This window comes from Notolepis coatsorum (assembly GCF_963971535.1).
Source record: "Notolepis coatsorum genome assembly, chromosome: 3".
NCBI lineage: Eukaryota > Metazoa > Chordata > Actinopteri > Aulopiformes > Paralepididae > Notolepis > Notolepis coatsorum.
This window is the reverse complement of record NC_140167.1, coordinates 123,677,103-123,690,134: the sequence shown is the minus strand read 5'-3', so window position 1 is coordinate 123,690,134 and position 13,032 is coordinate 123,677,103. Positions and strand designations below refer to the sequence as shown.

At 40.2% G+C, this 13,032-nt stretch overlaps 1 protein-coding gene across 1 annotated transcript in view; it reads right to left on the bottom strand.

Annotated features, from left to right (window-relative positions):
• The window catches only part of parp14rs1 (poly(ADP-ribose) polymerase family member 14-related sequence 1), a gene marked incomplete at its 5' end in the record, with an annotated part of 70,925 nt that overhangs the window by 42,603 nt on the left and 15,290 nt on the right, over window positions 1-13,032 (bottom strand). The window contains 3 exons of the mRNA XM_084311373.1: window positions 63-287; window positions 1,580-1,882; window positions 4,008-4,038. Of these exons, the coding sequence (XP_084167499.1) occupies window positions 63-287; window positions 1,580-1,882; window positions 4,008-4,038 (559 nt within the window). The remainder of the gene's footprint in view (window positions 1-62; window positions 288-1,579; window positions 1,883-4,007; window positions 4,039-13,032) is intronic.

The window sequence follows — 13,032 nt, the reverse complement described above, 5'->3', positions numbered from 1 at the left end:
AATTCCATTATTTAGAATTCATACTGAAAGTATCATTATGAGAAAAATCATAATTATACTACCTTTGGGATTTGTAAATGTGATGATAGCACACTGTTCCTCGTCACTGAGCAGAACACTTTCCACATCCATGCCTTCTGTGTCAAAATACAGGTGAAGGTGGTCTTGGCCAAGATTTGATATGTCTTCAATTCTAACTTTGGTTGTCACTTCTAGAGATCGGACAGATATCCCCTTATTGTTGAAGGTTTTGTTCCTGGGACAACTTGCAATGAAAGCAGTGTTTTCTGTCAAGAACAAGAATAAGGCGTAAGATACAATAAGTCAACATTTATTGACATTTATTAATTTAACAAACTATCATACATATATAATTGTTATGCCTTTGTTTGTTGTGCAAATCTACTTTTGTGTGTACTGTTTTTACCGTCTATATATACCAGGCTACTACCTTGTTTTAATAATAAAGATGACCTTGAACCTTGAAATCTATAACACCCTTTTTAATTTCATTGATCCAGGATTCCCAGACATTGCAAAATGAAATTAAAGGACTTTTAATTACTTTTCCAAGCACTATTTTTCATTTTCAAGGATGTCACTGGAAGGATACAGTTCACTTTTAAATGCTGTTTTTAAGCATCCTCTTGGCCTGCTTGCCAGCTAGAGCAAGCTAGAGCGTCACACATGAAGAAATGGGGAAAAGCAGTTGGAGCGAGCAAGACAGCGACTTGTCAGATTAGATTAAAACAGAAAAATATATCTTGATTCAGAACAATTTGATCATGAATGAACAAAACATTCAATGTTCTAGGTTTGCGTTTTGATCGTCTAAGCTGCCGTAGGTGATGTCACACTCTAATGTAAACAGGAAGAGTTTAACACACGGAGATGGAAACTGGATGATAAAGAAACGAATAACCAATAAATATGAAGTTATGTTTAAACATCTGTTGTCAAGCGTTGTCAATATAACCCACCCCCCTTTCCTCACAAATGGAACTAGTGTTGTGGAGTCCGCTTTGAGCGTTTTCCAGGGTTAGCAGCTAACGCTAGTTAGCTTAGGCTATTCCTCATGGATAACTTGGTTAGCAGCTAACGTTAGCCCATTGCTCGTGTCAATTAAATTGCATGTCATTAAAGGTCCGCGCTGGTCTGTCTAATGAAATTACAATTGCATGTAATTTAAGGTCCGCGCTGGTCATGTGTCTATAATGAAATGAGAGGACAGCTCTGCGCTAAAGCAAGTCTCATCTCAGCCGCAACGTGACAACATATACTCGATGTTCACGATATAGTAATTTACTACATCTCATGTAGAACAAGCCGTGATACATAGAGTATACTCGATATATCGCCCAGCCCTACTTTGGGGCTTTGTGTTTTTATCCTCTGTGAATTTGTATGTCATTACTGCAGTGCAGCGTTATGTGTGATTTGTAATCATCAAATGCATTCATTCAACAGATGACAAAGGAAGTTGACGTTTTCCCAGTTGAAAATGTAATGGGTTTCAATTAATCATTCTATAAGTAAGTAATGGCTTAAGGTTTAAGGTTTACACACACAAAATATCTACCTTTTCGACTATGGAACGTCACCACAGCAGAGCAGTTGTCAGGCAGGATCTCCAAACTGAAGTCTTCGGAGACAGCTGGACAGCTGGACCTCTGTGAGATGGTCTCTACCAGGAGCTCCAAGAATTGGAGAATGTTGGGAATGTCCTCGGGAATGTTGCCTAAAACTGCTGAGCAGGAGCAAGGCTCTTCATCCATTGGATATTCTGTACCCACCACCTTCATCTCGAATCCAGCCTCAGGTGCGCAACTACCTCTGTGTGTTTCATCAGTTGCAGTGACATCAGCTGAGACAGACAGATCAGCTGGCACACACAGAAATATATTTTAATTGTGGTAGACTTGATGCATTAGTGCGTCAAGTACTAGAATAGTTACAAAACACAATTGCCTTGAACAAATGTACTGTAGTACACAGTAATTTACTGCTCTAATTTCAGCTCCATGCTACCCTGTCGCATCTCCATCTGCCCTTAACACTTTCAGAGCCCAAGCTTAACCTTGATTTACCGGTTGAATGCCCACCATCCACTTCAATGTTAGCGTTAATAACACCTAATCTATGTTTTAATGTGTCTAATCTGCCCGTCGCTTATCAATGACTCGTTTTCCAGTCAACATTGTCGAAGCGGATTGTTTTTTTATCGGTTCATTTTCGTTTTATAGCATTTTGAAAAACCCTCGTTTTCAAGTAAAATAAAAAGATTCCATGATAAAAGACGTTTACTGGAATCTTCTAGAATACACAAAAACGTTGTCATTTTTCGGCCTATTTATGAATAGTTTTTCAAATAAACGCTAGATTATCGATAGTATATGTGACTGTGTACGTATGCACGCTGGGGCTGCAAGCTGAAAATCGATTATCTGAGTTCCTCATCAGCGATCGCGCACACACACATAGGGCAAACGCTCAGATCTCAGTGAATACAACTCTGACTATCCCAAGACTTGTAAAATAGATTCCTTACCTCAGATCAGATGTTCTCCAAAAAGATCATTCCAATTCCTGATCGCCATTCCAAAAATCGATCACTACTGTCTACTATCGATTGGCTACTGTGAATATATATTCCAGGCTGATTCCCGTCCCGCGATGACTTCCATGTTGAGCAGACAGCTTGCCAGCTCAGGGAGCCAGCTGGCTCCGCCTCTACATATCGACTGATCCCAGGTCAGTCTAAGCGACTGACGTGCAGTTACTCAGGGATAGACGATAGGGGGCGCTTTTTTCCATTCTGAGCTGCTGGAGGAGCTGCTGTACCAACGGGAGACTCGGTTGATGAAATATGAAATCAGATCGCTAATAAAAAAATAAAACGCTAATACACGTCGTGGGCATTCAGGCATTGGGCTGATAAAACGTCATATGACGTCATGGGCACTGAAAGTGTTAATGGGCCTACAGATGATGAGAATTCTGCTCTTTGCTCACCAGGTAGGGCACAGGTATCTAGTCAATCATCATCATGGAGGTGCACAGTGCACAAGCTGCTAGCAGGAAGGTTCTCCTTCAATACTATTAATAGTAGGGCTGACCTTCGAAGCTTTTTTTGGAAAATCGAAGCTTCGGGGCCGAGCTTCGATTTTAATTCGAAGCTTCGAGAGAAAAAATATATATATTTTTTTATCTTATGTTGTGGGACTTGTACAGCACTTTGGTAAACTTTGTTGTTTTTAAATGTGCTCTATAAATAAAGTGGATTGGATTAATTAATTAAGTAGCCCCTTTCGTGACTGCCAACAAGGTTTCACTCGGCTGCGCTGCCTGGGTGCAGTGGGGCTGCTCTCACAGCCAACGACATGACATTACATAATTATGTTGCAACCTTCGTCTATCAAGCAAACAATTATATTATATTTTATTATTTATAATTATATCAGACAATGCACCTACAAAAGCAGATGATTACAATTAAATTAGCCAACTTGGTAACACATTAGTCATAGCAGCATAGGCATAGCCTTATTAATGTTTTGTGTGGCGTCGCCGTCGTGTACAACGATACTTACGTTTTTTAGGTGATTTGACAAAGTTGTTGTAGAGTTGTGATATGCCATTTTCTTCTGGCATATCTGGCACTCTGCTTTTTGGGCATTGTCTTTGCATATTTTAAAGTGTAACCACACGTCTGATGACTTCTTCGTCGACGTCTGCTGCACATGTCCTTGTTGTTTTCAACACAGATAATCTCCACGTGCTTGTTGTAGAGAGGTGGAGTCGAGGCGCCGCTTACTTTCGTTTCATTGGAATGGAGGCGCAAGATTTTTGATGTTTTTATGTTCGAAGCTTGTGCCATCGAACGAAGCCTCGAAGCTTCGAAGTATTTAAGACAGCCCTAATTAATAGATACAGGTCTTAAATCATCTCTTTCAGACAACAAGCAGGCTTATAGACTGCCTCATGCACAACATTTAATCAATACTTACATTTCATTTTGGCTCGATCAACTGGAGTTCCCTAAATATGAGAATGAAAAAAACTTGACTTTAGCTACTTGTGCATTTAATTACTGGCATTCTTTTTGTGAATCCATACATAGTCGATTAGTCAAGGCTTATAGAGAATCCAATGCGAACTGGGGGGTGAATTTGAAATGAGGGTAACACTAAACCGTGACCTTGTCAAAAGAGTCAGAATTTACCCATCTCGAGCTACGCCCTCTTTTCTTGATTTCTTCCTTCAGACAAACTAAGTTTGACCAAGAAAAGAGGGTGAGGTTTGAGATGGGTCATAATATTCTTGGTCCCGGCTCCAGTGGTAATGTGGGTGAGAGAGGTAATTTGTTCCTGATGCAAGAATGGAGAAAGAGAATAATGGGTGGATAATAGGGGTGTAACGATTCAACCTCACAACGATTCGATTACGATTCTTCAGGCAACGATTCAATGCATCATGAAATCTCTTCATTTGACGATTCGATACATTTTCTATCAGTTAATTCCCAAAAAAATTTTGAATACACAAATGTGGCTGGGGGAACTGATTCACTCAGCATGAATGGACTATAGGTCAATAAAAACAATACACAAAAAAAATATATATACATAATAAAAAATACATTTTTTTATTTCGATAAATTTAGATTATAATCGATTCTAACATATTCAAATCGATGCATCGAATCGAACACATTAGAATCGATGCATTTCGATTAATCGATGCATCGTTACACCCCTAGCGGATAACCATGCGTAATGGACCCGTCTCAAAACCCTGCCCTTTTTTCTTTGTACGAGGAAGTCAGAGGTAAGCGACAGCTGTGAATGGAGGATCAAGAAAAGGGGCAGGGTTTGAGATAGGTCTATTGGCATGATGGGGTGCCTTGTCATTGGTCATGAATCCCTCCTCCCGAAACTGCTTATAACTTCAAATTGTTTTCTTGTGTCACAGGCTAGGGGTGGGGGGGGCCCTTGGCGGGTCGGGGTGTTAAAGTGGCATGATTCTCTGGCTCGCCGGGGTACCGGACTTGGGGCTCTCGAGGGTTGGGGATCGTGGCTGTGATGGGTGGTGAGGGAGGGGGCTTAGGGTGTTAATTGTACAATCTGTTTTATTTATCAGGGCTGTACAGTGCAAGATATATGTTGCACGTGCTACAGCAACATCGGTCTGTGCGATGAATGGATTTACTTCAGTAGCACTGGTGCGATAGGCATTCGGTTCATATCGACACTCTTATTTTGAAAATCCTGTGGCGGGTCTCATTTCTGCCCCAAGCGCAGCTCCAGCTATAATATCTATGGCTCCGGCAGCTAACAACGTTCGGTTCATATCGATACTCTTATTTTGAAAATGTCGTGGCAACTCGGCGAGTCGTATCCGCCCAGTCCGTGCTAATGTCTGCTGGCATTAAAGCAGAGCAGGGCTACACAGCAGTCCACCTATTTTGCGACCCGAAATAAGTCTGTGCTGTTTTTTTTCACAACGGGTCAAATGCATCCAACATGCTTTGCATCGTCGCTTATAAATTAATGTTACGTTAGCGTAAGCTAACAAGCTAATCCTGATCAGAGGCAGAGCCATAGAGAGTAGAACCATATGAAATCCGTTTTATTATTTTCCAAATTCCATAAAATGTTTTACCAAATTCCGTTTTTACCGTTTTAATATTTCAGAATTCTGTATTTAGCTTTTTATGCTCATTTTACCATCATAAATAGTGTCTAATAAGTGGGAATGAATAAATGTCCACAATTGAATAAGATATAACAGTCCATTTAATGTTTTTAAGTGCTGCAACTCAGAAATACAGTTCAATTTTACACAATATTTTTCGAATAATATTGTGAAAAAATAAAAATGCACAAAATAATACACATTTCAAGTGTAAACAATAGATACAGCTACTACTGACATTATCACAATGACAATGTCAGTAGCCTAGCTATATCTATTATATTGTGATGAAATATAGTAATGCATAATTTAGGCACCTTTAGTTTAGTTTATTTCGTTTATAAAGGACAGTGTGTTTAATCACAATCGTTTGCATTAAACAAATATATGGGTGCACTAGATTTAGCTAGAAGCTATCATTTCCATCTATACCCATGTACTGTAACGTTACATAGCTATTTAAGTTTATTTCGTTAATAAAGGACAGTGTGTGTAATGACAATCGTTTGCATTAAACAAATAGATGGGTGCACTAGATTTAGCTAGAAGCTATCATTTCCATCTATAGTCCCATGTACTGTAACGTTACATAGCTATTTAATCACAATAGTGTCGCATGTGTTTTTGCAGGTCCAGTCCACGGTACGTTGACAGAATTTGCAAAACACCGTATCGCCGGAGGCATAAAAGTCATTAGGATACTGCTCTGCTCTGAATTTAGGGATTATTGCGGAATTTCTTAGCTTCTTGACGACATTAACACTGAAGCAGCGAGACGCTTGGACACTGCTGTGTTGTGTTTAACACGCAGCGGGCCCCGCCTCCCCGGTCATGTTTGCTTTGCAACAAACGTTCCACCCAAAACAGAATTTCAGTCCAGATTAGGCCAAATTCTACAATATTCCACATTTGCAGTTGATTCCATTTTTATTGGTCAATTCCGTGATTCCGTCCGCGATTACGTGAACGCGGATTTCATATGGCTTTAATAGAGAGAACAGCAGAAAGTGGAGACTAGGGAATGGGGGGGGGGGGCACTCCCTTTCTCTGTGTGTGCGCGTTTGGAAAGACGATGAAGTCAGGAGTATATTATAGTAAACTGAGGATTACTGAGGATGGACAGATAATGTTGATATTCAAATATATATAAAAAAAATAATAATAAATGAATTCATGATCATCATGCAACATAAAACAATTGTAGAAACGGTTTGGGAGAGGAAGGGGTTTTAGGTTGCGTGTTGTGTTGTGAGTTCCAAAAAAATGTACTTGAAGTTTAAAGCTCAATATATCAAAACGTGGCACTTTACAGTGAATAGGAGGTCTATTTGTATTAACCCTTTATTCGCCAATGACATGTTACCACGTCATTCTCCGCCATGCGTAATCTGCCAATGACGCCGTAAGGCGTCTTTGAGATCAATATTTCAAAAATCTGTGATGGCAATCATATTTCACCCACGGAGACTTGGGATCTCCTGTTGATATCCTCTCAACTCTCCAACGGTTCAAGAGCGCCATCTGGTGGCCGATCGGCGGATCGCCCAAACAGGAAGTGGTGCTCATCCATATTCGGTCCGGGCACTCGCTATCGTTAGCGGGACTCCAGCTCGACACACTGGACAGCGATCCGTTGCCAATGACTCGATAAACAACATGATTTGGACGTATATACTATCATACAACCTGGAAATGGATCGCATATATCAACATCCCATAATCGCGAACTTTCTGCTCCACGCTGACCACCCAACGGTCAGAGGAAGATGCGGTGAATATTATGATCCATATAAACTGCTGTGATCTATGTATCGCCCATACTCCATGAATGATTTAACGTCGGCCACGGACTTATAAACCCCCCCCCCCCCCCTCCGGTCACCAGCAGATGATGAGGCAGGACGTTTAGGACCTTGTACAATTGAAAGTTTTAATATGACGTCAATCGGTATCAAACCGATCAAAAAAACGATAAAAACATATTTATACTTTAGACCGTATTTTAGTATGAATATGTGAATGAAAAAGTAGAACGTTGCTACATCCTAAACGATAGATACTTGACGTTGAATGGGCCATAGTAATGTCAATTTAGCAATACAATTTAAAAAGTTATAGCCCTGCAAAGAAGGGGAACATCTCCATAGACTCAGGCTACGTTTAGACGAGCGTTTTGTGAACAGAAACCGCAAAAGTCATCTTGCGGTTTCACTTTAAATTTTACGTTTAGACGAGCGTTTTGGGGTGGAATTCTCCGTGCAGACGACGCTATAACGACGGAGCCCCGCTGTCACACGATTGGCGCATATGTCACATGACGTGCTGTGAAGACCCGCCCTACTCTGCCTCTGATTCGCAGACTGTGGATGGGGAATGTGATTGTACCAAAGCAGAGTCACTCACAGACAGTGGGTCCACTCACGCCGCGGGACAGATTCTTGTGTATTTAACCCTTTCACTGCCACACGACAGCCGGTTGTGTGATAGTAAAGGGTTAACCTTCTGTCGTGTGGCAGTGAAAGGGTTAAAAGTACTGCCAATGTAGCCTTCAGGTGATCTCCGTTGATAATAGTCAGACATACTTGCTTTGTTTACGTCTCGGCTACTGGCGCATACCTGCTACCTGTGACGTAAGCAGTACGCGCGACCAGAGCCGTGACAACCCTTTCGTCATCGTTTTAACAGATTTATACGGTTTTACAGTTTAGACGAGAGCGCAAAGCTTTTGCGTTTCTAGGAATTCCACCCTGGAAGGTAGTCTCACTTTTTTGCGGTTTCACCCCGTAAAAACGCTGTTTCCGTATAAACGAAAGGCACATCCGAAAAGATATTTTTGCGGATTCACCTGCTAGCGTTTCCGTCTAAACGGGGCCTTACAGTGGTGGCAGAGAGGGGATTAAGATCAGAATAATCCCTGGCAGATAAAGGGTTCAAAACAATAGATTGTTTTTTCATTTAAATGTCTGGAAGAGCTCAATAATTTTTTTTCAAATTATATTTTCGTTACCTTTTTTTAGTTGATCTAAATGTTACCGATTGTGTTAAATGGGCTTATGATATCGTCTCATATCGATTGCAGGCACCTGCATCGTATTGTATCGTGGCAGATATCAGCAAATATCGTATTGTCCAAAGAATTGATATCGTATCGTGATGAAACTGGTGATTCCCACGGCACCCCCAGTAGAGTCCATACATCCAACACCAAATCCCATAATTCCTTACACGTAACGTGTCTGGCTGTGTGACGTCAACTTGTCAGCATGAAAATGACAGCCAAACATGGCAGGCACTGCAACTAAATAACACAAATACAATAGGCACATCTGTGACTGTTATAACATGTTTTATACTTGTGTGCTACAAGATTTTGGCCTGTGCTACAAAACTATCAACCTCTGTAGCACCAGTGCTATGTGCAAAAAAAGTTAACGTACAGCCCTGTTTATTGTCTAGTCATTGTAGTGTTGAGTCGATGTTTTTGTCTTTTTATGTATTATTGTTTTATGTATTGTATTATTGTTATTATGTTGTGAACTGTGTTGTTTCATGTTTGAACATTTTACATGAGTACTTCAATGTTTGTGGTTTTATATTTTACTTTTTTTTTTATGTTTGGACCCCAGGAAGAGTAGTCTCACTTTGGTGTAGACTAATGGGGATCCACAATATTTTTTTTTTATTAAAATAAAATACAAATATATACACTAATAGTGGGGCGGTTAAGCAAACTAATTGTGCATTTTATGAAAGAAGCATGAAAATTTCAGCATATCATCTACATACCCCAAGGTTTGATTTCAGACGTGGAAACACTTTCAGACTGACCTCTGGTGACCTTGAGGGGTCATTGACCTCATCATTGGATTTTTCCACTTTTCGTCCCATTATTCTCCTTTATAATAATATATATATGTTTGTTAAAATGGTAGTTTTCTTCTAATAAAGACATTCACTTGCTCAGCCATGGCCTTGTGTCCATGTGTCAGTTTGTTGCATGATTTTACTGCAGTAGACCAGCAGAGGGCAGTAGCCTGAAAAGAGTGCACATGAGAAGAGAAGAGATTTTGATGTATAGACAGGTGAGAATTTGTATCAGGGTTTCCGTTAGAAAATATTGGTGCCGGTCTCCGTGTCCTGCAAGATTTCAATCTCCCGGACAAATGGGATAAATTCCAGTCAGAGTTTATTGAGCTTAAAAACAATTGATAGGCAGGCTATATAAAGAATGACATCCTCAAGGCATGTAGATTTATAATATTTTAACTTAAAACTAGGCTACTTTTGCGTATACATTATATTCCAAATAAAATAAGTCCCGTCGATAGACTCACGTGCTGCTGCTGACTTGAAATCAAATAGGCGAATGTGGGCAGTCGGCCCGACATTAAACAGCAGTCTGTTATTATAATCACATTTTTATGAGCTAACGAATTCCGTTATATTGGACAGAACATGTATTAATTATATCAAGCGAAGAACTGAGAAATTTGGCACTACTGAGACGGCAACATTATCATCATTATTATCACTGAAATCTAAACGTTGTGTGATTTGCCGAATCCAATGACTATCTCCGCCTCCCAACGCAGCGATACGCTAATCCAGCTGCAGCAGCTGTCACACCCCAACTGGTTAAAAATGCCAGGAACTGCGGTGAAACTTGCTGTGCACGTGAACATACATGAACTGACAGTACGTTTTTATTGATATATCATTGGGATCCCCCTCCGAAATTGGTCAACACGTCACCACGCATTTTGGCCGGAGCTTAAAAAAAAGTGTTGATAGAATTTGACGTTCTGAGCGCGGTGGACACCTTACGTCTGTGTTTATAATGAATTAATGGTCAAACGGATTATATTGAAACATAGTGCGAGTACTCACAACAACTATTCACACAATTTAAAAACAGCCCATATTTATTTTGTCATACACCATATTTGTATCTATTGGTTTATCTAATGAAGACCAATTCTCAACCAGCAGACAGCTTTTAGAGCGTTGCCTAACTCCCTAGTACATATAGGAACACACATCGTTGTCATTATTAGACCTGCTTGGTTTCATAAAATATTTGTTAAGGTTAGCGGTTTGGCCATCTCTCTCTCGCTCGTATAGCTGTTTGCCGTTATGGTGGCCAGGCAGCGTGTTGCTTATTAACAGCGGAGCAGTGCAAAAATGCTTCCGCTTTCGTCACCGCACGCCACTACGGTAATGCGCCTTTCTTTTCACCCCGCTTAAGGCCTCTACATGCTACAGCAACTTCAAAGCAACTTCAACACAACATCAGCGCGATTTCAGCGCGGTTGTTGTTTAGGGTCTTGTAGACTGTGTTGCGAGGAATCTGCGTACATGTCTCCAAAATCTAACCTAAACAACCGTTGCGTTGATATTGCGTAGCAGTGATTGGTTGGTTAGCGAATGGGGGCGGGGCTGTCATAGAATAATATAGGTATCGCAGAGAATACCATCCGCCATTGTTGTAGCCAGCCAGCGTTGATGCTAAATAATTAGCGTCACATAGCTGGCCTTTTTCTGAAAACCCAAGCACATATTGTTCCATAGCATACGCCTTCAGTTGATCATGACAAATCCTCTCTTACCTTGACGATAAAAAAGCCTCCATAATTTAGTAAATAAACCTGTAGCCAGCCAGCTAGCATTGGTGCTATACAAAATGCTATCCACATTAGCTGCATAGCTAACCAACTAAATACAATGGTATCCTGAGGTAACTTTAACGTTAAATACAACGTTTGCTAGTCGAAATGACTGGACACACACAGGGACAAGTTAAACATCAATCAATTAATTTATTCCAATAGGTAGTTTGAGCTGCATGTGAGCCGGTCTTTCTCTCCTCTCCATTGGAAACGAATGAAGTTACGTTAAAAAGCAAAGAACCGGCTGACAAAGGTTAAGCTGCTAGCAACAGACACTAATACTTCCGGTCGGGGAATTTCAAAATAAAAGAGCGACGACTAAAAGCACCGGAAATACGTTTATTTTGTACATAATCTAACGTTAACACGAACCTAAACTAACTTTAGATTAGTTTAGGTTCGTGTAACGTTAGATATTGTAAAAAATAAACGTATTTACGGTGCTTTTAGACTCGCTCTTTTATTTTGAAACCCCCCGCCCGGAAGTAAAAATTATGCTTATTTTTCTGCTTTTATCAATGGGTTGGTTGAGAAGGGAAGCGTCATCTATCTAGGGAACCTAGCTACATACGGGGTACAATGTTACATAGGCTGCGCGTTGATTTTGCAGAAGCATAAAGGTAGAGTGTCTGCAACACCGTTGCTTTGTCGATGTTGTGTCGAAGTTGCTTTGAATTTGCTGTAGCATGCAGAGGCCTTTAGACAAATGCATATGGCATTTCCGCGTACATTGCAACGAATCACTTGGAACCTCGGCTGTCTTTAACTATGAGTGAACACAACGCAACATTGTAACGTTAGCGAACCTCGGCTGTCTTTAACTATGAGTGAACACAACGCAACATTGTAACGTTAACGTGTACTTTACTATGGAATATAGTATATTATCGCGACGCGTCGTCAGACTAAACAGTGTTGTGAACACAACACATTGTAACGTTAACGTGTACTTCGCGACGCGTCGTCAGACTAAACAGTGTTGTGAACACAACACATTGTAACGTTAACGTGTACTTTACTATGGAATATAGTATATTATCGCGACGCGTCGTCAGACTAAACAGTGTTGTGAACACAACACATTGTAATGTTAACGTGTACTTCGCGACGCGTCGTCAGACTAAACAGTGTTGTGAACACAACACATTGTAACGTTAACGTGTACTTTACTATGGAATATCAGAAGAAACTACTCAACCTCGGCTGTCTTTAACTATGAATGAACACAACACTCTAACTCACCATGTTTAGATAATAAAGTACTCAACCTCTACTTGTCTACTGTCTGACTGAACACAACACTCTAACTAACTTACCATGTTTAGATAATGAAGTACTCAACCTCTACTGTATTTAACTATGAGTGAACACAACACTCTAACTTACCATCTTTAGATAATGAAGTACTCAACCTCTACTGTATTTAACTATGAGTGAACACAACACTCTTAACTTACCATCTTTAGATATTAAAGTACTCAACCTCTACAGTCTTTAACTATGAGTGAACACAACACTCTAACTTACCATCTTTAGATAATGAAGTACTCAACCTCTACTGTATTTAACTATGAGTGAACACAACACTCTTAACTTACCATCTTTAGATATTAAAGTACTCAACCTCTACAGTCTTTCATGTTAGCTCAGTAGTGCTCAATCAATCAATCAT